The 25508-nt window shown below is 32.3% G+C and overlaps 2 protein-coding genes across 2 annotated transcripts; one reads left to right on the forward strand and one right to left on the reverse strand.

The window, feature by feature from the left end:
• The first annotated feature begins 2963 nt into the window (after positions 1-2963).
• LOC139510927 (ficolin-1-like) lies at positions 2964-7944 on the forward strand. Its single transcript, XM_071297480.1, has 4 exons — positions 2964-3109; positions 3748-3844; positions 7099-7263; positions 7697-7944. Exons 1-4 carry the CDS (start codon positions 3023-3025, stop codon positions 7942-7944), a joined length of 597 nt encoding a protein of 198 aa, XP_071153581.1. The 5' UTR covers positions 2964-3022.
• An 8550-nt stretch (positions 7945-16494) lies between these two features.
• On the reverse strand, positions 16495-20392 carry LOC139510928 (aquaporin-like). The gene is made up of 3 exons (XM_071297481.1): positions 19838-20392; positions 18139-18219; positions 16495-16920 (listed from the first exon to the last, which is right to left on the reverse strand). Exons 1-3 carry the CDS (start codon positions 20378-20380, stop codon positions 16717-16719), a joined length of 828 nt encoding a protein of 275 aa, XP_071153582.1. The 5' UTR covers positions 20381-20392; the 3' UTR covers positions 16495-16716.
• Between the last annotated feature and the right edge of the window lie 5116 nt (positions 20393-25508).

Here is a 25508-nt window from a genome sequence, read left to right on the forward strand (position 1 = left end):
AGCACAATGACAGGACCCACCAGCACAGTATCAGGACATGAATAAATTGAGAAAATGCTAAATTTTAATAAATTGCAATGTTTTTTCACAAAATAGTTTTGTCGTGTGGATTGCGGTATAGAAAGCGGACTCTATGAGCATTTTTGTTTTATTTTTTCAGTTCTAGATTTTCTGAAAATGAGCATTTTTGTGTTACGCTTACTGAAACAGTTTAGAGGGTCAACTTTTTAATGGTTTACATATGAACCCATAAGAAACAAAATTGAAAAATCTCAACTGTTTTCTTCAATTTTTTATGAGTGAAAACGTCAAAAATCATCATTTTCGTCTTTGTTTACATTTTTTCATTGATCACCAGCACCCGTCAGGACCGAATCACCAGCACAGAACGTTCTCTCGCAGGACAACCATACCCACCGTGACTCACGTCTGTCAAATACATTATAGACATTTCCATTGCATGTTTTATCTCCCAACCATCTAAACACACTTTTATTTGTTGCTGTTTGACTCTATACGTTTATACGTATCGAAGTAGTCGTTAGATGTGTGTTGGTTTGATATAGTGTATTGTTAAAATATAGGTGTTGCTCACACATTATTGTCATTATAATGAAATTTCATGCGAATGCCATACGAGTGAGAGGTCTAGTTAGCTATAACACTAGGTTTAATCTACCATTTTCTATTGAAGGAAACGGTCGTACCTAATAATGAATATGACAATTGTTTTCCATTCGTTCGATTTTTTTGAGCTTTTGATTTTGCAATTTGATAAGGGACTTTTCGTTTTAAATTTTAGATTGATTTTTTTGTTGCTGTACTTTTTTTTTGCTTCCGATACACTTTTTGTGAACTACATTCCTGTTTAAACAATGGTATTCATTTAGTTTGGTAGTTTTAACACACTTTCGTTTATCTTAAAAAGCCTATATAATCTGAACTGATTGTATTCATATTGTTCTAAAATAATAATAAAAAAAACCACTTAATATGTTAACATTTCTTCTTGTAATTGACATTGATTTTCGTGCACATCTAGTATTTTACTCAAATCTAATTATTTCGATAACAAGTGTGTTTCAAATCTTGACGATGCTGGAGCACTTTTTTACTTACTTATAATAGCATCAAAGACTCCATGTATCAATTATCTGTCAATGGTATAAACCCTGTGCAGACAATGCAAATAATACTTCATAAATGTGATGCGACGTTATGAAACCTTGTGACTAACATAATCTGAAATTAAGAGTTTTAAAGCATTATAATTTTCACTTATGTGTTATCTTTGATGGTATTTGATTGTATATGATGGTAATAATCTGCATCTACTTTGTTTCATAAATAAATGTGATTGTGCCATATTTAGAACTATTCGACGCATCTGAAGCATCCGCTTTAAATTTCAGCAATACCTCTTTCATTTCATGGTCTGTGAGCATTTCCACAAGGATGGGCATTTTACTTGTCCATATCTTTAACATATTGACAAATATATGTTGTTACCATGTTCAAATGAGCAAACTGAGGAACCTGGTGTTAAGTAGTTCTTTTGTTGATGAGCTTCATAATAGTTATCAAAGGTACCATGATTGTAATTTAGTACGCCAGACGCGCGTTTCGTCTACATGAGACTCATCAGTGACGCTCATATCAAAATATTTATAAAGCCAAACAAGTACAAAGTTGAAGAGCATTGAGGATAAAAAATTCCATAAAGTTGTGCCAAATACGGATAAGGTAATCTATGTCTGGGATAAGAAAATCCTTAGTTTTTTCGAAAAATTCAAAGTTTTGTAAACAGGAAATTTATAAAAATGACCACATTATTGATATTCATGTCAACACCGAAGTGTTGACTACTGGGTTGGTGATACCCTCGGGAACGAAACGTCCACCAGCAGTGGCATCGACCCAGTGGTGTAAATAGTAATCATAAGTGTTTCGCGTTTCTCGTTTTGTTTATAGATTTGACCGTTGTTTTTCCTATTTGAATGGTTTAACACTACTCATTTGTAGGGCGCGTTTGAGCTTACTGTTCGGTGTGAGGCAAGGCTCCGTGTTGAAGACCGTACTTTTACCTATTATGGTTTAATGTTATAAATTGGTACTTGGATGGAGAGTTGTCTCATTGGCACTCATACTACGTCTTCTTATATCTTTGTTCGTATTTTAATAGAAAAGTTCATTACTTTATTATTTCGAAGAAAAGGTCCATATGGGTTGTGAGGAAGCGAAAAACGATCAGATCACGATAAAAAGAATATACATAATTATATGACTTTAAGCATGATGTTCCTAAATGCCCATACATTTCTAGGGTCACATACAACTGCCGATGGAGTTGAAATTATGCCTTCACGCACAAAAAACCCATGCATCACTGAAATTAGAATATATCTACAAAGCTGAAAAAAGTGTCCTATTAGAATATCTGTAAGGCCATCCAGATCCGACATTTTAAGTTTTAAAGGGTATTGCATACTTTAAAATAATGTTTTTCGTCAAAAATCAACTTTTTATTCATAAATTTTCAGAGATAAAAGATTACAAGAGCGCTCCAGAAATGATAAAATCGTTGCGAAAAGATGTTCTAGGTAAGTTACGTATTATGACATATATTTGGTCATTTTAACATTATTGTAATGCTAAATGTTTGAGAAATCAACGATTGAAGGTAAAAATAACAACAACCTTGTAACGACAGAAGATGCAAAGAGGTATCTAATTTCCTATCAAATCAAAGAATTCTAGCTAGAAATGTTTACTTTAAGTGACTCGTTAACAATTCACATATTTTAAAAATATTGATTAAAAGAATTCAGGTTGGAATATTCCGTTTAAGTGTACATACCTACTTACTGTGTGAGTTGTATATACTAACTTCCTACATATTGAATATGTTTTTGTTTTACTCAATACATTTAACTAAATCTATGTTTTTCAACGAGTAGATATTTGCGAGGGTCCGCCTTTAAGTCAACAAAGAGACTGCACAGATTTAAAGAAACTAAACAAGATGACAGGTGTCCACACAATATACCCAGATAATGTGCATGGAGTCAAAGTTTTCTGCAACATGGAGGTCGATGGAGGCGGATGGAGCGTACGTCCATATCATAAAAACACCACATAATGTGTGTGATCTCTTCACTCCCAATAGAGCCTATTTTCTAAAGTTATTTAGACACTTGAAACGCAATACAGAATTAATGATATCTTTTTTTTTAAACAAGTCTCTAAATGTAACCGGTTGCGTTGTCATTCACACTGTTTGAGTAATATTATAAAAACTGAAACTAAACAGTTAGAATGTTCATTGTAATAAGTTAAATTCTTTTCATCATAAAAAAAAATATGTATAGAATTAGAACGTACAACTAAATCTTAAACTTACAAAAGGGCAAATTACTGCTGCGGACAAACTATTGGTTAAGGTGAATAAACAGATCTTTTATGTAACTATTTTTTGAAATCCCGAATGAGACCAAAACAATGTTTTATCGTAAATAAATTGTTGTCATGTACGTATTTTCATTATACACCTAAGCTTTGTAACTGGTTAGGCCTTTCAAATATTTTTGATTCTATCTTCATTGCGTATTTATGTATTAGCGTCGTTGATGGGTTTTCATTTAACGTTTATATTCTAAGCCTTCCTTATTCCGCTTTGAACAACACTAGTTTTTGTTCTTATCTTTAAGACTGATAATAAAATAATTTTCTGACGCATTGATGTTACAGGTGATACAACGAAGACAAGATGGTACAACTAATTTTTATAGATCATGGTCAGAATACAAGAGTGGTTTTGGAAGTCCTGATAGAAATGTTTGGCTCGGTAGTTATATAATTATATAATCTGTTCACCTCATTTATGTCTCGCTCAAGAAATAGTATTGGGTGAAAAAGTGTTGACCAAAAGACTCTCCGAACAACGTTGTTCGCCTGGTCAACGCTTTTACAATCCTTATATAACTTAAAAAATAAGCTTGCCGTTCTTAGAATCACATTGTAAGCTATAAACATAAAATAACGAATAATATAATATGTTTCGTTTGTTTTCCTATCCAGGGATGTGACGTGATGTGTTTTATTTGGAAATAGATAGGATTATAAATGAAACACATATGTAATGAATTATTGATATGTGAAACTGGAACAAGATAAATTTGTCAATCTGGTATTGTATGAATGACGAATCACTGAAAACAACTCATTTATGTATTGTTACGCGAATCTTCTGACGGTTGTTATAAGTTGAACAGATAATAAAAAATAACACTTATAAATTTCGATCGTCCGGGGCTGTTATCAGGATTGTTCCTCATCAATCTAAATATTTAAAAGCCAGGCATGTATAAATACGTAGAATTGATTGGAGCTAGATGACCAAAGGCACCTTAAAGAATGGATAAATTTATCATATGGTAAATTTGACCCGTGAAGATGGAACTTATAAATTTCTCCGTAATTAAATTTCTATAAACGGAATATGTTAAAAAAAGTATGTATACGATAATAAATTATGTCAATTCTGACGCAAAAACTGTAGATATCCATTGCTTTCTAACAATAATAGCACTTCATAAATTCAGTGAGTCCAAAGCTCTTTTTTGAATTTGATTTTAGCAGGAAAGATCAAACAAAAATCATTGAATTGACAAATTTTTAGTTTTCTGTATGTTGTTTGTAAACAACTGTTTCTCTTTTCATCGATTTATTCAAGATGGTGTTTTAGTCCGATATTTTGATTGTCGCTTTTTATGTTTATCTTTTTAAGCCTAACATTAGCACTGTGTATGAATACATTGATCTAGCATTTAATATATATAGAGAATTGTTTTTTTTTCGAGGGTTCCAACTTTCGTGGATTTGTGAAAATATGCGTAGATTATTGATTATGTTGTTTTCAAAAATTCTACACAAAGCCTATCTCCATGTATCAGGCTATTATTTAGACTTTGAATTATTTTTAATTATTGAATTTGCATAATTTTTCGTGCTTAAAAAGTTTAATACATTCCATGTTTTTTTCTATTTTTTAATGTTCTTTGCAGCGCACAACACTGCCTATTACAAAGTAGATAGCACACTTTCAATAGAATGTACTGTGCCGCGCACAACGCTATCTATACAAAATACAGAATATTATTGTATAGCAATATAATATTTCCCACAGAACAAAACCAAAAGTTAGCGTGCAATAAATTCTAATATTGCACTAGTGCAATAAATCTTTAAAATTCATGACGTCATCAACGTTTAAATCTTAGTTTAAACCAAGTTTTACTTTAAAATATTATATTGCTATACAATAAAAGGGTTATTGCATGAATATTGGGGAATATTGTCCCTCGTAGAACATATATTGCACTCGCAAGCTCGTGCAATATAAAATTCTACTCGGGACAATATTCCCCAATATTCATGCAATAACCCTATAATACAGAATGAACATGGAAAATTTTAAGCACTAGAAATGTTGCAAATTCCATAATTAAAAATTATTCCAAGTTGAAGTAATAGCCTGTTATATTAAATTTGTCAGTTGTTGCGCATGCCATTTCGTGGAAAGCCTATATCCGCAAAATCAACAGATATTAGTACCCCGAGAAGGAATCCAAAGTGTTTGACAATTGAAAATGTTTTTTGAATATTGTCAGAATATGAGTACGGATGTCGATGCCATATCGAAAGAAAGGAACTAAAAATTCATTCAAAAAAAAAAAAAAAAAAAAAAAAAAAAACCCAAAATAAACCCATCGCCAACATGAATACTAGGAACGAGAGGAAATGACAAAATACATAACATATAATTACAAATATTATGAATTATGTATTTTGAATCGTATGTCCTAAACACTTAGCAGCAATGAACTAAATCATCATATAACTTGATCAGTGAAAAGACAGCATCTACATTGCTTGAATATAGATTCAAACTGAAATATTTAGCTCTATCCCTAAATATTAATGAAATGGAAATTTTCAAAATAAAATAGTTATTTATTGTAAACCATATCATTTAAAAAAAAAACAACATTTCAGCATTTTCAAGCAGACTTTATTTATTTCATTCATATTTTTTAACGAAGATTCTCAAATCGATTAGGCTTTGCCTTTGGAAGTTACACATACGTTCAATTATACTGACATAGTACCTGTTAGTTGAAAAATAATTACAAAAAGAAATGATCAGGGACAATAAAGCTTTCATTTGGCCAAAATAAGACTACTTAATTTTAAAGTTTTCCAAGGTATTCTTAAATTTGCTCTAACTTGACTATTTAAGCTTAAGCAGGACTCAGGGTGCGGGGATTTTTTTTGCTGTCTTGAATACCCGTAGGTGACAATTGGTTGTGTAGGGTTGTTGCCTCTTTGACACATTCCCAATGTTATCTCTTAAATCATTACGTTATTTCTTGTCTGCGCATGATGATTTCATAAGGGGAATTACTCTGGAAAACTCCATACATTCTGTATTTTTCATCATTTTTATGGAAACGGTACATATAATGACTCAATTGTAACGTCATCAGATAAAAAATCATATGTTTTCCATTCATATTTCTTATATCTAAGCATTTTTTTTTAACATAATCTTTTTCGCAGCCAAACTTTATAGCTTGCTATTCTGTGTGAACAACGTTTTCGTGTTGAAGGTCGACCTATATGTTTGATCCTGCAAATTGTAACTTGGAAGGAGAGTTTTCTCACTGGTACTTATACCAAACCTTCTTATTTCTATCTATTATCTGCATATTTGGAAATGTTGTCAAACACATTTTTTTTATTGGGCAAAAAGGGACCTTTCTCCTTTCTATATAAACATAATCCTTATAATATTTCTTGAACCAAAGAGCTTTGGCAAAAGAGCGCACAGAAACTGATAGTCATCTAGCAGCTTTTCCAATCTTAGATAGTAAAAACATGTCCTGCAAAAAAAAAAAAAAAAAAAAAAATCACAGAAACTCGTTCATTAAAATAAATTGAATGAATTATAGAGTGCATTCTATCTTGGACATGTGATACTGAATCTAGTGCAGTTAAAAAACAATTACATATTGCTAAATAATAATTATATTGTTTCAGGCAATGCCAATATTCATGAAATAACATCCATAGGGGATTATGAACTACGAGTTGATCTTCAAGATTGGGAAGGGCAAACATGGTATGCTGTTTATAGTTCGTTTAGGGTTGGTGACGAATCTACCAAGTACACACTTTCCCTAGGAAGGTACACTGGAACTGCAGGTATGTCCGAGATAATGTTTTTTAGTCAAGCCCTTTTGGAACCTTAAATGATAAGATACACAATACTTTAAAAGCAAGCAAATGTCTAGACCAAGTAATAATATGACAGTTGTTTCCATTCGTTTGATGTGTTTGATCATTTGATTTGACCTTTTATAAGGGAATTTCAAATTTAAATTTTCCTTGCAGTTCGGTACAAGTGTTACAAGGGCTTCACTATTATGTATTAACGTGAAACCCTTTCCTGAAAATGTTTTAAACTTGTCATCGTGTACATGAACGACAATAAAATCAATAAAATCTATTAACATGAAATTATCAACTTCATATAAAAAAGCATCATTTAATAGAATATTAGTCAATGGAATATACATATACATGTACATGCAGCTGCCTAAATGTTTTTTTTTTAAATGACAAGTGGTCGTTTCAGGAGATTGTTTACGTTATCAGAATGGTATGAAGTTTTCAACATATGACCAGGATAATGATGCATCCAATGGAGTAGACTGTTTTGCGAGAGATCACGCTGGCTGGTGGTATAACCAGTGCCACTATGTAAATATCAATGGACTCTACAAAAAAGGGAAATCTGATAAACATAACGTTGTTAGTTGGAATTTAGCACGTGGCCCATATTATTCTTTGAAATTTGTACGAATGATGATACACAGACACTGAAGAGATGTTGAAGAAGATGATAATACAAATTTCGCCCCTTTCGTGATTAAGATTCATGAATTTCACTTTATTTTCATTTATGATAACGAATGACATTTTTGCACAATGTGACTGCACTTTATGCAAATCTTTATATCGTTTTATTTTAAATTACAAGCTTGGTAAATTTAATAATTAAAGTAGTTGGCATTATGATTATATAATAAATATGAATATTTATAGAGATATATTGACGAAAACTATTGTGTTACGATGTACAAAAATAATAATTGCACTAATTTCATAATTTTTTATGAGCTATTTATTAACGTTAAAATTCATGGTTTTATCCAATAAAATTAAGAGATTTAAAAGCACCAAATTAAATGCACAAACACTCTACATATGAATTACTCTGTATCAAGACTTATACATGTAACATGTTCAATTTGTGTACTGAATTAACTGTCTTTCTTTAAAATTAAAGAATTGTTGTCAATGTCTTATGAAATAGCCTGTCAATCTTAAGTTACAAGTATCAGTCCATATGTATGTATCGTTTGAAGTCCGAAAAGCAGTATGGTCTACCTCTGAATAGATCATCATACATGTATAATAAATGACTAATGATTGCCACAAACCAACATTTTTCACAGATTTTCTGCGAAATTTTGGTATTATTTTAAAATGCAACAGAAGGGACCAAAACAATAAAAGTGAAGCACATATATATATAATTCGTTTAAACCTCAGCCCAACAATGTCAGATGTGTAAATTTGCAGAAGCACATTATTTTGTTCTTCCCTGGCCGAGATTGAAACTCATGCTTCTGAGATATTGTGGCATCAAATCGCCTTCCACTTTACCCGACGCGCTAGATCACTCAACCACGTAGGCTTTACAAAAATAAAGCTTTCGGTGCCAAATGCTTTAGTGAAAAATTATAATTGGAACCTACATACAAAACAATTTTTACCTTTTTGAAAAAGACCATTAAGGAAAACCGAATTATATGATCTTCCCATAATGACAGAATATTGGGGAAATTGACCAAAGTGATCCTTACATTAATCAAATAGAGAAGATAGCAAACAATTTTTGACTATAGCTTAGTTAACATTAAAACGTTTATCAACTAAAAATGAATGCTTCTTTATTCAAATATAAGGACTCTGTAACTAGCAAAATCTACAAACTTTCTTAGATATTGTGAAATTTTATGAAAATAGATAAACATGCTACATAATCATCAGTTGATACAATATAGAAGTCGCTAACTACACTTTAAAAATTATGTTTATGCAATTGACGAAAACAATAGAAGATAAGAGAGAAACTACAAACAGCTACAATTATCAGCATAGTAGAATCTACAAACTAAAACGATTATATTGAAATCATCAGACAATTTTTTATAGGGTTATTGACCCTCACTTAAAATTTAGAGTTCAGGAGGTCATGGATTCGATTTTAACCCAAATAATTCAGTCGTTATATTCCGCTGATCTACGAAGGCTACATTGTGTGGGAGAAATCGGACACGGAAAGGGCTTGAATTATTCGAGTTAATTCGATTTTTGACCAGGTTGGACCAAATCTTTAAACATTGATTCTGTTGCTAATCCACTTAACATGCCGCATTCAAAGCAAAGACTGCTTGGCTCGTCGGCAGAATAATGTCGAAACTCATTTCTTCCTAATCTATCTCAATCAAAATATAGTACAAGATCTTATCTTGGTCTCGCATGTATCTATCTATTGATCTTTGATGTTTTTTTTCTCTCAGGTAGATCTTTTGGTTTATGCTGATCTACATTTTATGCAAATAGTTTGAATTCCTCCAACATTTGGTCTTGATTGGTCGACGTGAAACTGTTTATACCTTGTATTGTTGGCGGGACATCTGTAAAGCATTGATCGAGATACCAGATACAAATCTAAAGCATTGACTTGTTTCGCCAATTTCCACACTTATAGTGTGGAGGAAATGAAAGAAAAACAAAGTTAAAACTCTAAAAATGTGTTGAAACTAGAATTTTGCATTGAACAGGGCATTGTGTAATGTATCTAAGAATCCACTTACAAATGTAACCAATTATATTTTCATACACGTAACTTCTGTTTCTTAAGCTGGGGTTATTTTTACAGCGGATGACCGTGAGGGCATTCCGGTGTATTGCTATCGCCTACATTTCCATTACGTAGTATTTGTTTTCGTTTTTTAACCGATCTATAAACATGATGAATACGTAGACATCATCAAGTGGAAACTAACATTCCTTATCGCTTGTTAAAAAATCATTTCTTCAATGCATACTCATCAAATACTTTTTAAAGAAGATAAATTTATAATATCAAAATGTTTTGTTATATGTATATGCATATAAGTAAAAAATCATAAATATCTATGCACAATGCGCAAAAATATCTCAAGAACGCTTGCAATCTCAAGGAACGATAACTCTACATGGATGATTGCACATTTTTTGCGGGAAAATACGAATGCTTATTCAATAAAATTGAGAATGGAAATGGGGAATGTGCCAAAGAGACAACAACCCGACCATAAAAAAAACAACAGCAGAAGGTCACCAACAGGTCTTCAATGCAGCGAGAAATTCCCGCACCCGTAGGCGTCCTTCAGCTGGCCCCTAAACAAATATATACAATCTATTATATTAGAAAAATCGAATTATTACAGAAGAGTGGATTGTCCACCATGCACCTGCACTGCACAATTATTAATAAAGTAGAGAAGAATGATATACAAAAGCATGAAAATTATATACATGTAACTGTAGTATAAAAGTATTAATATAATATACAACAATAAACCAGAATATACTGATTTGTAACACTACAATATAATAAATGGTCATTATGGTGAGGATGAATTCCCTGTCATTACTGTATCATCCACGAACAAACTTGTTCCAGAAAAAACATTATATCTGTACATTAACCTCACTTTCATGTATAGAGATTTGATTTGTTTCTGATACAAAGAACTTGCGGTCATCCGATGTTCAGTACTTCAGTTCTTCAGTACTTTGATTCGTGAATGTATTGTTCGCCTTTAATCCGTCTATTCGTCGTTCGTTTGTTCATCATTCCATCTACTTTGTGTGCCTGCTACTGATACATCTTGACGGTAGTTTGTAAAACTCTCATAGATTCTTATTTAAATTAGGTACTGTTCACTCCTTTTTAAAATGCATGCACCCGAAAAAAATTTGGGATGACATGGACTTTGTCATACTAGCTCATTACACTTGCCATCGGTATCCGCTTCTCTCCAAAAACCTCTATTCCGAATTTAACCTCTGTGCGCTTCTTCTGTTCTCCCTCGTATAATGATGGAGTTTCCATTAGAAGATTAACTTTGTCAGATCGGTACAGAATAAAAGTAATATATGTAGGTCTTTCCACTTTTCTGTGGAAAGACCTATTGTTTTTCTTCTTTTTTTTCTTCCGCCAAATTTTGTTCTTGCGATAAACATTTGTTTCTCAGTATGTCGCTTAGATATTTGGTATATGATATCGAACAGTTTATGCGCTTTTGAAATTTACCCTGCATAACCGAATACTTTTCTTTATAGGAGTTATCTCCCCAAACACTGTTTTCCTTGTATCCACAACTCCTTCGCAACCGTAAAAGATTACGACAAATTTATTTTACAAAATTACTCGTTATATCCTTCTCATGATTTGTCCTATTTTGACCGAAGCGATATGAACGCTCCATATGAAAGTTATTTCCCCTTATGCATTTGATATAAGTTATATGCATTTCTATCTTGTAAACCATAAGTGATAGAGACCTAGGATCTTTCGATTTGAGGTCCTTGGTCCAAAAAAATGAAAATAAGGTCAAGGTCAAAGGTCAAGGTCATATTCTAATTTTTGAATTTGGCTTATTTTCACTCATTTTCAGAAATCCTATAAGATATCGACAAAATATTTTCACAAAATTGTTAGTTACAAGATGTCGTAACACATAAATCTTAGTCGAAAGGGTACGTAGACATTTGGCAAGAGTTTTTCCCCTTTTTATATCTAATATCATACGTATGGCAATATAACTCATTAACAATATAAAGTAAAGGACTAGAGTCTTTTTATTTGAGGTCCTTGGTTTATGACCTTGAAATTGAGCTCAAGGTCATATGCTTATTTAACGCTCTAGATTCTGACCTTTGCTTTAACCTCATATGTACACATGATAAAGCCATGGGACTTTTTGCATTAGGTTGTAAGCAATGTGACCTTTAAAAAAACAACGGAAGTGACATTTTGTCAATCGGAAGTAGCTATTTTTTGTACTAAATCAATGTAAAAGTATACAGAACCATATATCTTTGGAATCAGTGTCAGGTAAACTATCAAACAATACCGGAAGTAAACTTTTTAAACCGGAAGTAAAAGATTATCTCCCTTTTTTTATAGATTTTTCTATATAGAAACCATCATATTTTTGGAATCAGCGTAGAATAAACTGTCATTTGATGCTGAAACTGACATTTAAAATCAAATTTTAATATTTTCATTTTTAAATAGATTCTTACTGGTGGAAAGACCTTCAATTGTTCTCTGAACAATTGGTTTTTAATCATACTTCTTTTGGTTGAAGGGTGCTATGTTAAACCAGTCGGCTCATACTTGTATGATTTGTTTTGTAAAAAATGACATGGTAAGAAAATAAACGCCGGTTGGTGCATGGCACTATATAGAACAAACCTTCCTAGGAAGTTACGATAGAGAATAATATATAATATATGTTTTTTTCTAAAAAGAAAAGTCTTTAAAGTTTGTACTAATTTTAATGTAAAGTGTAAGTTATAAAAATTATAAGAATACAACTATGTTAAACATTTCCTGTATATAAATAAAATATATGCACATTTTAATGAAAAAAATATAAAATAAGAAACATTGTCTTATATCTCCTTAAGCTGTGCCTGATGCTTGAATTTCCCTTCACAATAAAATATAATTGTTTAAAAATAAGAATATATCTATACCTGATACAATTACTGTAAGTTGGATGATGATTGAAAGTATCTGTTCTCTATTTCTATATGAGATATCGCGACAGGAACCATTGTAGTAACGTGATATACAGATTGCATGACATCTTACATTATGGTTAGAGTTTATTTAATAAAATATATAATTTAAATTCATCTTAATATTTCGAATAAAAAAAAAAAATCAGCGTCCCTTTCGGTCAGTTGGTTGATACCAACTTACATCAATTTATTATTGGAAATTAAGGAATCGTATTTATAGACTACGGTTTATGAAACCAAAGATATATAGATCATTCATCTATGATGAAACTTTCAGTCATTGTTTTATATATGACTTATGAAGTCATTTCTTGAAAATGTAAAAATAAAAAAATAAACATGAGACATTTTGTTCTTGTTTAAATATAACAAGTGCGTACTACTACTAGCTTTTCAAAATAAAAGCAAATTTTTGTATAGAAATACAAGTAATGTATCCTGTAATATTATACAATTACTGTCTTTTGATGAGGTAAATGTGTAGTTTTATTGACTTTTGAAAAACTGATATTCACTGAGGCCAACGGCCGAAGTGAATATCAGTTTTTCAAAAGTCAATTAAACCACATATTTACCGAAACAAACGACAGTAATTGTTTTATTCCATATTCCGAGAGAAATGTATGTAATGGCAATTATTAACCAAAACCAATTGTACATCAATCGTTTTTTTTTTACCAAAATAGTGCAGGTAAAAGCACGCGACGTTATGCGCGGTGAATATCCTTTTTCCGCAGGTGAATATGCTTATTTATTCAAAATCCCATTCATATAGAAAAACCTACTAAAGTTTTATCAATATGGAATAAATAATGATATTTTACTACAAAATATACAGAATAAAAAAATCCGATTACACATGCAGCTTAGGTGTTTGGTATCTCCTTTAAGCTTGTTGCAGCCAATTAAAACATGACATGCAAATCTCATATATATATTCGGTATCAATATCATAAAATTAAAATGTTTAAAACTTTAAAGCGAACTCTGTTTCTGCAGGATTGTTATTTTTTATGCCCGCGTCACACTGTCCCGATTTTTATATACGATGGACACCCGAATGCGAAAATTGTAAGTTCGTACGAAGTTGGTCCCGATCTCGTTAAAATACCAAAAAGTGACAGAAGCAAGTACGATGAATAACGAAGTCTATACGATGGTGCCGAAATTATATACGACAGCAAGAGATGGACATACGAAGGTTAACCGAAGACGGGTATTTAAGCTTCATATCTCAGCCGAAGCCTACACGATGGATCACGAAGGCTACACGATGGATTACGAAAGCTACACGATGGATTACGATGATGGCGCGATGGCCATTCGATGTCTAAAAGATACGAACAGAATTTCGACAACATATCGTTTCTGTACAAGTCTGCCATGCATGGCGGGAAATCGATCTTTTTGTCTAATTCTTATAAAACTTAGTTTATTATCCCCTCGCCTACTACATGTAAGTTGCGTGTAGATAAAATTGTTATGGACACTCTAGAACCAAAATGCTCAAAACTTGGTATGGTGTTACTCTATAAGAATATCTTAAGCGCTATTGACTTTAAAGTTCAAAGGTCAAGGTCACAGTGGCAGTTATAATTCAAGGCAATATCACCCTTGTGGACACTCTAAAACCAACATGCTTCAAAAGATTTTAACCACATTTGGTATATTGTTCCTCCTTGTAATGATCTGACATTTTTTACGTTCAAGGCCAAAGGTCAAGGTCATGCAGATGGACTTTTTTTTCCTCCTTGAAATAGCATAATACACAGGAAATTGGTTGCTCATTTTTTTACCTGCTGGTTCTAAAGACAATATTAAAGGTATTTCCAGTTACTGAATGTTTTGGTTGATTTCTAAAAAAATAGTTTATGTGTATCAAATATGCATATTCAATTTACCATTTTCTGCATGTGTCATATACAAATATAGTGTCCATATTTGTCCCCAATATGTTACATATGAGGGGATGCCACGCTCGGCATTGACTTGTTTGAACTGTAAAATATGTGCACTAGTCTGAATAATCACCAGTATTTATGCCCATGTTTACTGATCTATCTTAAAGGTAAGGTAATGGGTTCGTTGATCCCTTTTATTCAAAAAGAGCTCTTTACAGGAGAATATCATAATACTATAGACAAAAGGAAGGATGTGGGGAAAGCAACAAATGCGGCAAAATATGACATATAAAAAACAAAATGGTTATGGAGTAAAAATTCGTGTGACAACAACTCAGACGATACATAAAAAAATCAGAATAATGAAGAAAAAGTTGGTTTCCCTATATACGTGTACCTGCAGTGTTGGTGTACGAGGCGCGTTTATGATTTTCATTATGTTACTTGATATGAAAAATTGACAAACTTTTTGAAATAATATTTGACTTGTAAAAGTAAATCTTGAGCCTGTAATAGCTGCTCTTCTTGTTCCATTTGAATTAATAGAAACAACGCTGTCGCCTTTCTTGTTCTCATAGAATCATATGATATGAGCTCCATGTTTTGTGAACGTCTTTCTTAACTGTCGTATTAGACTGAGCAGTGCATATCGCGCATGGCACTTTAAATGTATTTTAGCGCGAAAATTAACTTATATTTAGCTGGATTTATTACCGTCGTAGTTCCATCTTGTCGCCTTCGTACTTTTATTCGATGGCAACACGACGGGATTACGAGGTCTTCACGAAGTCGCGTTGCCATCGTAAGACCTTCGGGTATCTTCGTGATTCATTCGTGTAGACATCGTAATGTCAAAACTGCCCGATGGAAACGATGGAAACACGAATGCAATACGATGTTCAAAGATGCATTCCCGGTGACATTACGATGGTGAGGATGGTGATACGAACTCAATACGAACCCTCAACATCGGACGCACCTTCGGGGATTTTTTAACATGTTAAAAAATTTAGAACCATTCCCGAAGTTGTCCCCGAAGGCTAGAAAAAGTGGCCGATGGTTCTACGATGGTTAAAGATGGCACTACGAATAGCCCGATCTGGATACGATCAGTCCCGATTTTGAAAATTTCCATTATCGTGTTGCCATCGGCGTAAAAATCGGGACAGTGTGACGCGGGCATTACTAAAGACGACGTAACAAACAAACAGAATATTACCAACTTATGTTTAAAAAAAGAACTAGGATAGCATTTGCAGCTAAACGTCATAAGCAATTCCCATATACATCATATGAAACATTCAAATAAAAGCTTTGAAATTCATATGGAAGGCCTGTTTCTATGGGAACATATCAAAAAAGAAAACGAAAAGAAAATCGCCCAATTGCTGTACAACAAAAATTGAAGTTAAGGTAAATTTTCAAGTCTTTTTTCTTTACAAGGGAATTCATTTTCAAAAATATTTAAAATGAATTCAAATATTAATACATGTATACATATTTGAATATAAATTAAGTAAGTATAATGTATAACTATATTATAAATTACATGTATTAACCCAATAATTCTACATACTCTATTGGCCGATTTATCATTATTCCATTAATATAATGTAATAAGTAAATTATCATTGAACTATATTTTAATATAGAAAATAGATAAAATACTAGTATTTCATTTCTATATAACATCTGAACATGTAAGGAGAATTAATTAAACCCTAGCGAATCGAATTATAAACAATGGCAACAAACACTTTCCTTCAATATTCCATGTTATTTCAGAAATCGCTCATTATTAAAAACCAATTACGAGATTAAACTAAAACATTTCATGACTATTTTCGTCAGGTCCAGTCTTTTTATAAGTGGCCAGTTTGTCGTCGAAGGTCTCACTCTCTTCGTTACTTGCATTACATCTTCTGAGGTCTGACTTTATCCAACGTTTACATGCTGTTGTAGAGAAGATTTTGTCATAAAGTAGAGCTCCCAAAACTGCCCCAGTCATATCTCCGACCCAATAAATCTGTTATCAAAATAAAAAAGGTTGTGATAACAATTCATAGTAATACCACAAATCATTTTCACCTAACTGTATTATAGTGAGTAACCTCATTCTGTGAGGTACATGTAGAAGAATCCAATACACACATGTAGTTATGCTCGAAAACAAAAGTCGAGATAGAAAACTTTAAAGAGTAAACTATAAACGACCGTCACACATTGGCCTTTATACATATACAATGTAACACAAGGTCATCTTGAAACAACCAAACGGTTTGTAAAAAGGGAGATCGATTGTATTTTTAAAACCAAGAAAAAAGTTGCACATGTCTGTACACAACCATACACCTTTTGAATTTTCAAGAGTTGTATTTAAATAAAAAAATTGTATATATATTTAACATATTTAACATATTTTAGTCTATCTATTATTGTCTACTTGGTATTTATATTTTTATCATTAAAACTTAGTTTTTTCATTAATTTTTGTATCATAGAGAAAAAACAAAAAATTGTTTGAGGGCATTCCGATTAATTACTTAAAATTTGTAAGTAGCTAATTTAAAGTATTATTTTTGAAAGGAGAGTTAAGTTAAACGTAACGTTTATTTTCTGGTTAGTAAAAAAAACTACTTCTGAATGTGCATGAACTATTGAGCTTTTGATTTTGCCATTTGATTAGGGATTTTCCGTTTTGATTTTTCCTCGGAGTTCAGTATTTGTGTGTTTTTATTTTTTGGCAACTTGACGGTAATCAAGCAACTGTCAATCAACCAAATTCTCCAAATGACATACAGTAAAAAAAGCCCAAAATACAACATTCGATTCGTTGATGAATGAAATGAAATGAGCATAACTATTTTTTTCTTCATACTCTCAACAATCTACTTTTAATTTTGATAAGATGGCTAACAAAATGTTCAGAATAACGGTATAACGGTATTATTAGTATCGAAAACCAAAGAACAAACAACACACTTATACTGCAGACTACAGAAAAACAGCAACGGCAAGTAAAACTTTAACGTGTGTAAACCTTCCCCAATATTTGTTATTCTCATATCTTTAATAAATCACATCATATGTGTCGAATATTTTTATTTTAAGCCTTTCTGCATGTTCTGTAAGTGGTCTCTGAGTGATTTTGTATAACTCTCAGATGATATTTTTACAAAACGTCAAAAAGTATCACTATTTGCTGTAAACTTTTGTGATTTATACTGAAGATATAATTACATACCCATGATTTGTCATATATACCAGCTACGATTGATGGGCCAAACGTTCTTGCTGGATTCATGCAGCCACCTGATAGGTTGAACTAAAAGAAAAATGTAAGATCCTAGTATCACAGTAGCATGAATTTGCATATACATTTGTTATTGAATATACATACATGATACACGCCTTGAACAAAATATACCTTCATTGTAATAACAAATTTACATATAAAAAGATAAACACTCGAGATTTATATAACTTACAAAAAGACAGACATCACTGTAGCGTATATAAAGTAACATTAATCTGTTATGTTGATACTTTTACCTACATGTACGTATGATCTCATTATTTTGGTTTAAAAGCATTTTTTTTAAAAATGATAAAAGATTTAAATGTAGGAAAATTGGATAAAGATTAAACAAAAATAATTTACTACTCATACGAAGGAGATATTCGGATATTGTCAACCAGAAAGCAAGGTAGAGACACAAATAAAAAAAATGATTGGCTAACGAGACAGCAATAACAAAACACAAATAAAAGAAATTAATTGATTGATTTATTGATTATTTAACATCAGACATGGGAAATGGTCCATGTATACTAGTATTCAGGACAAGAACAATTTAGTTATACATTTAACAGGAAGGTTCTTCTTGGGTGAAGGCGAGCGGGAAATATAGACTGGCAAAAAGGGTATGTCGGATTCGGGTCGAATGTTTCCTTTATCGCCTATGACCCTCGAAAAATTATCAAAAGATTCCCTTTCTTCCGAAGAACGAGATACTCTTCTTAACGAGATGCCAGAATAAACGTCCCCGATCGGATTGGAAGTGGCTATGTATTTATGTAGCTCGAACAACTAAATGGACACCCGGTTCATCTGTAGCACTAGTTCTACTGTGGTAGGAGGGAAGCCTAGTGACCACATTTATATATACACATCAGTTAACCCTTGTGACATGTACTAAAAGCACCAAGAGTTTAAGACCTCTAGAGATCAACGTTTTGTGTTTCACACGACAGGTGTCTTAAATACATGTATAATATTCCTAGCTAGTAACCATTCCCATTGGTATTGATGGCGATTGTTAATGGAAATCGGTTCGTCAGTTTAAGAAAGAGTAAAAGCCTTCGTATTTTTTTTACTTTAGTTAGTTATAAAGCCATTTACTAGAACTAGATGAAACCTTGGGACTTTCAGTAGTAGGTAAATTTTAAATTAGTCACAGTTTAAAGTGACTGCAATTTTATATGTCAATGACCGTTTTTACTGTTTCAAACATTACATTTATTATAGCCAATAAGGAACAGATGCGTTGTTTGTAATTTTGTACAATCAGAAGATTAATACAGTTCACCTGTTTGTGACCTACATGTAACACATGTAAGTATGAACATTATAGGAATCCCTGTCCCATATTTTCTCTCTCAAAATTGTGAAATTACAAAATTTTAAAGTATTTTAAATTAGTAATACTGGTCAGATGTTCACTTGTCCATTATATACATTTTGATTTTTTCTGAAACGGAAATTATTACAGTTTTTTGGGACCGGGGGTGGGGGGGGGGGGGGGTCTGTTAAAATTGTCATTTCTTATTTACTTCGAGTTATTTTGCCGATTAATACATGAATATAAATTGTGTTTAGAATTTTGTTTAAAGTTAAAAAAACATATAAAATAGAACGAAATTCTAGAAATAATTGTACATACAGTGGCAAATATATTGATGACAACAATAAGTCCTATTTGGAATGGTGCAAACCCATTTACGTCTATTCTCTTTGGATCAATCATGGCAAATGTTCCGAAAAGCAAAAAGAATGTAATAATCATTTCACAAACTATTGCCTGTGCGTCGTTCACTCCTGAGGCAGGAAATATTATTCCTAAGTCATTGGTTGTCTGGTTGGCAGGTACTATAGCTTTAAGTAAAGCCGCACCGGCCGCAGACCCGAGTGTCTGTATGATGGAATAAAATATAAAACGGATAACTGTTATTTGTCCAAGGACCAGAAATCCCACACTGATAGCTGGATTAACATGACCACCACTGACAGTGGATAATATTCTAATTGCACAACCAATAAAGAAACCAGCTTCTATTGAAGCAGCAACGGGATCACCGGGACTGGTTATACCTGTTCCCATTGCCATAAACGTTAGCAATAACACTCCAATAAATTCTGCTGCACAAGCTCTATATAGATCTACGGAAAACAAATCCTTAATCTCTTTAGAGAAAAACCCAGGCATTCTCGAATGGCTGTTTTCCTATTTGTTATGTATAATTTGTCTAATGTAGGTTCAAACTAAATCTAGTGACAATTAATATAAGATTTGTCCAATTAAAATTTACAATTTCCAACTTAATTTGTTTGATGCAGTTGAAACTTTTCTTGTAACTGACAATATGTTAATCATCATGATAAATATACTGAAATTGTCTAAGCTTGAAGATACTTCACGGTTATGGTTTTGTAGTTTTATAATCTATATCAAACTCATAGTACTTGTTGAAATGTAATACATTTTTCTTACACAATATATTCGAAACACTCTGGTGAATTTCTCATATAGATCAACCTTGAATATTACATAAGCTTCAAATAATGTTAAAGTGGTATAACACAGCATCTCATCTCTTTTTCTACTAATGATCTTCAAATTTTAAATGAAATGTCATTTAGATATAAAAATAAGAAGATGTGGTATGCTATCTAATGAGACAACTTTCCACAAGAGACCAAAAATGACACAGAAATTAACAGCCATTATAGGTCGCCATATGACCTTCAACAATGATTAAAACTCATACCGCATAGTCAGCTATAAAAGGCCCGTAAAAGACATTTTTTTTCAATGTAAAACAATTCAGACGAGTAAAATTAAGACCTGATTTATAAACAAAATATTGACGAAAAACAAATATGATATGCAGCAACAAACGACAACATCTGAATCATAGACTCCTGACTTTGGAGAGGCACATACATTATGTGGCGGGGTCAAACTAGTTTGAAGGCGCACCAACTCTCCATCTAATCTGGATCAGTTGTGTAACAGTACAACATAAGAACAAACTATACAAATCATTTAAATGGGCTTAACTAATCAGATCGATACAGAATCGATACAAACCAGAATAACATCTAACAAAAACAAAGAGTGGACGTTTAGAAATTCAAAAGTGTGTAATAGAAGAACAAACGTATCATAGATATCACAGGATTAATCTTTCATATGTATTAAAGATGCACGTTTAGTCTACAAAAGACTCGCCAGTGGCCCTCGAATAAAAATAAACGAAAAAAACCACACACAAAATATGAAGTTAACGCATTGACGACTCAAAATTACGAAAGGTTTTGCCAAATAAAACAAAGGAAATCTATTCCAGAGGTATTTTGAAAAAAAGTTTTGTAAACGGTTAATTAATAATAATGACCATTTCATTGATATTTTTTTTGTCAACACTGAAATAGACCAGGTGACTAGTGGTTTGGTGATAGCCACAGGGAATTAACCTCCACCAACAGTGGCATCGAATAAACTCATCAAGAATACTAGAATAACTAAAGCTTCAAAACAATTTTGCTGAATATGTACAGCAGAAAAAACGAAAAAAGATTTGCGTTCAAACATAGAAAACACCAAGCTTCGGTTTAAAGGATACTTATTGTTAGCATTTGTCATTGGTCCTATTTAATCGAGCCAGGCAGTATACAATGGAGTGACATTGGAAGTAATGCCAATCTGTGGTAAACGACGAATATATAATTTCCGTACTGGTATGATAAAATCGTCACATAATATTTCAAAAATTGTTCTATTATTCTTTTAATACATATACACCTTTTTGATCATACATCGTATGCATATACAGTGAGTATGACTATTCCTCAGCGGGTCAGGACCAGTTGAAATCTAAAGTCAGAATACATTTGCCAAATAATTTCTTAGCAGAATATATAAACTTGCACCTGAGAAATTGACCAATGATATCGACTAAATGACATTGCATTGTAGGTTACAACGAGTTTACTATCACTTCAGAACACGTGGAATTTGTTATTAACTATAATTAAATATTCTTTTCTGACATCGCACTTGAACTCTTTTAAACTGAGTTATACTGTGCGTTTGGCTATGTGTTTGTTTTAATCTTAACTAGCTGCCCTTCGGCTGTTATCTGCTCTTTGATCGGATTGTTGTCTCTTTGATATATTCTCCATTTTCATTCACAACTCTTTTTAGCTAGAGGTATAGGGGGAGTATTCCGGTATATATTTCATGTGTATTACCAATGTTATTTAAACTGATCGGGCGGAGCTTACGTTTTAATTTGCATAGGGACAGTCTATTTGAAGATGTGTGTGATAAGTATGATTGCCGTTATAATTATTACGGATTTCTAATTACCTATCAGTGTCACCAAAGGAATTTACAAAACAATGACTGGACACTTCATTGATGAGTTCATCCTAAAACACCTATCTATAATAGATGGACTGGTTAATTATGAGCGAACCGGTTACACTCCGCCCGGTCAAGTGAAATAAATCGAGTAATAACCCCGCCGCAATTTTACACAAACAGTCACGTTCTAAGTCAGGAGTTAGTCTTGTAAGTTTTTTTTTAAAAATTTATTTCATTTACATGTATATGTTTTGAAATTTATTTTGACGTCCATTTTTTTACTGAACTAGTACACAATTTTGATTAGGGACCAACTGAAGCCGGCCTCCGGGTTTGTGATTATCTCGCTATGTTAAAGACCTATTGGTGGCATTGCCTGTTTCTGCTCTTTTGTCGGGTTGTTGTCTTTTTGACACATTCCACATTTCCATTCTCAATTTTATAAAAAAAAGAACTTTACCTAGGAAATTCGCTTTTCAAGTTATTGAAATTACCAAAAAAAAAAAGATAAGGTGGCTCTCGGTTTGAAATACTAGTATATAAATGGATATTGTATTTATTGGATTGGTCAATTACTATCATGGTAAATATTTTTGTCGTGTTATTTTTACCAACATGTACATGGCCGAGATGTTTGGTATGCAAATTAATCCATAGCCATATAAGGTAGTGTACAAAGCTGTTTAGGAGGGAAAGAAGTAAACACTGTAAAAAGAGAACATGCATAAATGATAAGATTGATAAAACTGTTCACAGGATTTATCAGATATAATACATCCACGTAAATTAAATATTGTATGTTGTTTACGAAAAGTAGAAGTGTCAAAATCAACAACGGAATATCAATAGCCTCCTTATTTAAATTAGAAGATGTGACATGAATGTCAATGAGACAACTTTCCATCCAAATTGCACTGTATAAAAAGGTAAACAATAGATATATAGGTCAAAGAACGGCCTTTACCCCTGATCTTTCAATTTGGCTCACACTAAACAGCAAGCTATAACATAGGACCTTATGTCATCATTTGTTAAAGACTCAAATGAACATATATGTCGGACCTTTTACATAGCTGACTATGCGGTATAGGCTTTACTCAGTGTTGACGGCCGTACGATGCCCTATAGTTCTGTGTCATTTGGTCATGTGTGAAGAGTATTCTCATTAACATTCATACCACATCTTCTTTTTTATATAGAGAATTTATTAACTAAAACCGAAAACCTGTTTATAAAGATAATAAACACTTGTATGTTGGATCAGGCTCTCTAAGAGGTGTCGCAAAATTTTACTTTTAGTAACCAAACTATTTGTCAACTTTTTGCACATAAGCCAATGCAATTATACAGTCCATCACCATTTACAAAGTAAAAACTATTAGTATTATTTTATTATATAATAGTCTAATATTTTACAACACAATTGCGTTCATTTCAAAATGGCTGGGAATTTGGGACATCTTAACTAACTTTGATGCACATACATTAGAATAACCATTATAAGTAAAAACATTAACCAAGATAATGTTGTGTTTACAAGAAATGCTTTCGGGAGAAATTAGATTTCGTGCTATTAATACTATTCTATTATAATGATTATACTGCATTGCGGGCATTATTCATCAAATCCACAAACAAAGATATCTCAGATCTGTTGAATTGTCCTTTCTTCATCATCCAATCCAATCAAAACGCCGTAAGATACACACCCATATGTAATATTACATGTAGTAAACAAAACACGTGTTCGGTTAGCATTAATAAATTCATTCACTGAATATAGTGATAAAGTTACAAAAAAGTTTAAAATTTCAGTTGATATATGAGTTTGTCAAACAACACATATAATATGATAGACATCAATAGTATGTAAGACACTTAAAACGTAGGAATAAATTTCTCCTATATATAAGTTTCAAGTATAGAATTTAAAAAAATGAATTAAAAACCAATTCTTCAGAGAACAATTGAAGGTCTTTCCACCTCCATAATAAGAATGAAATTTAAAAAACGATGTTAGAAAATGTCACTCCATGTTGATATAATGTGGTAAATCAAACTGATATAAAAAAAAAAGATTAATAAGTTTATGCAGTAGACCTAATTGTTTTATAATGAACTAGAAAGAATTTTTAGCAACGGTCAAAATCTAGAACGTCAAATTGACCTTTGACCTTGACCTCAAGTTTGAGGTCATAGGTCAGTGATCTCAAATCAAAAGACCCCAGGTCAATCACTTGTATGGTTGTGGAGAAATACTCATTTCAAATACAAAAGGGGAGAAAACTCCTATAAGGGTTAACCAAAACTCTTCGACTTAAATAGGTTGAAGTTGCGCCTTATTGTAAATAGTAGTTTGGCAAACACATCATATCATTAACTGTAACAGTTTCTTTTGAATAACGATAACAAGCAAAATTCAAAATTTATAACATGACTTTGACCTTTGACTTTGACCTCAATTTCAAGGTCATAAGTCAGTGATCACTAATCGGAAGGCCCGAGGTCAATCACTTGTATGGTTGTGGAGAAATGCAGATTTCAAATACAAAAGGGGAGAAAACTCCTATAAGGGTTAACAAAAACTCTTCGACTTAAATAGGTTGAAGTTGCGCCTTTTTGTAAACAGTTATTTGGCAAACACATCATATCATTTACTATCACAGTTTCTGTGGAATAACGATAACAAGCAAAATTCAAAATTTATTTCATGACCTTGACCTTTGACCTTGATCTCAATTTCCTTCAAATGGACCAAGGACTTCATATCAAAAGACTGTAGGCCTCTACGACTTATAACGTATAAATTTATCCAACAAATCGCCTATCTTAAATTTGCAAAGGGAAATAACTCCCATAAGATGTCTTCCGATCACTCAAGTCAAATTAACCAATGCATTCTTAAGAGTATACGAACAATTTGGTGCAAATAGTTTGTAAAAATCTTTTACGGTTTTAGAGATAT

This window comes from Mytilus edulis, chromosome 2, assembly GCF_963676685.1.
Source record: "Mytilus edulis chromosome 2, xbMytEdul2.2, whole genome shotgun sequence".
NCBI classification, from domain to species: domain Eukaryota; kingdom Metazoa; phylum Mollusca; class Bivalvia; order Mytilida; family Mytilidae; genus Mytilus; species Mytilus edulis.

Coding starts and splice junctions, on each gene's coding strand:
- LOC139510927 (XM_071297480.1), top strand. CDS start 3,023: ATGACAGGTGTCCACACAATATACCCAGATAATGTGCATGGAGTCAAA. Junction 3,110..3,747: donor TCGATGGAGGCGGATGGAGC/GTACGTCCATAT, acceptor TTGATGTTACAG/GTGATACAACGAAGACAAGA. Junction 3,845..7,098: donor TGATAGAAATGTTTGGCTCG/GTAGTTATATAA, acceptor ATATTGTTTCAG/GCAATGCCAATATTCATGAA.
- LOC139510928 (XM_071297481.1), bottom strand. CDS start 20,380: ATGCCTGGGTTTTTCTCTAAAGAGATTAAGGATTTGTTTTCCGTAGAT. Junction 18,220..19,837: donor TCATCAATATATTTGCCACT/GTATGTACAATT, acceptor TTTTTCTTTTAG/TTCAACCTATCAGGTGGCTG. Junction 16,921..18,138: donor GTATATATGACAAATCATGG/GTATGTAATTAT, acceptor TTTTGATAACAG/ATTTATTGGGTCGGAGATAT.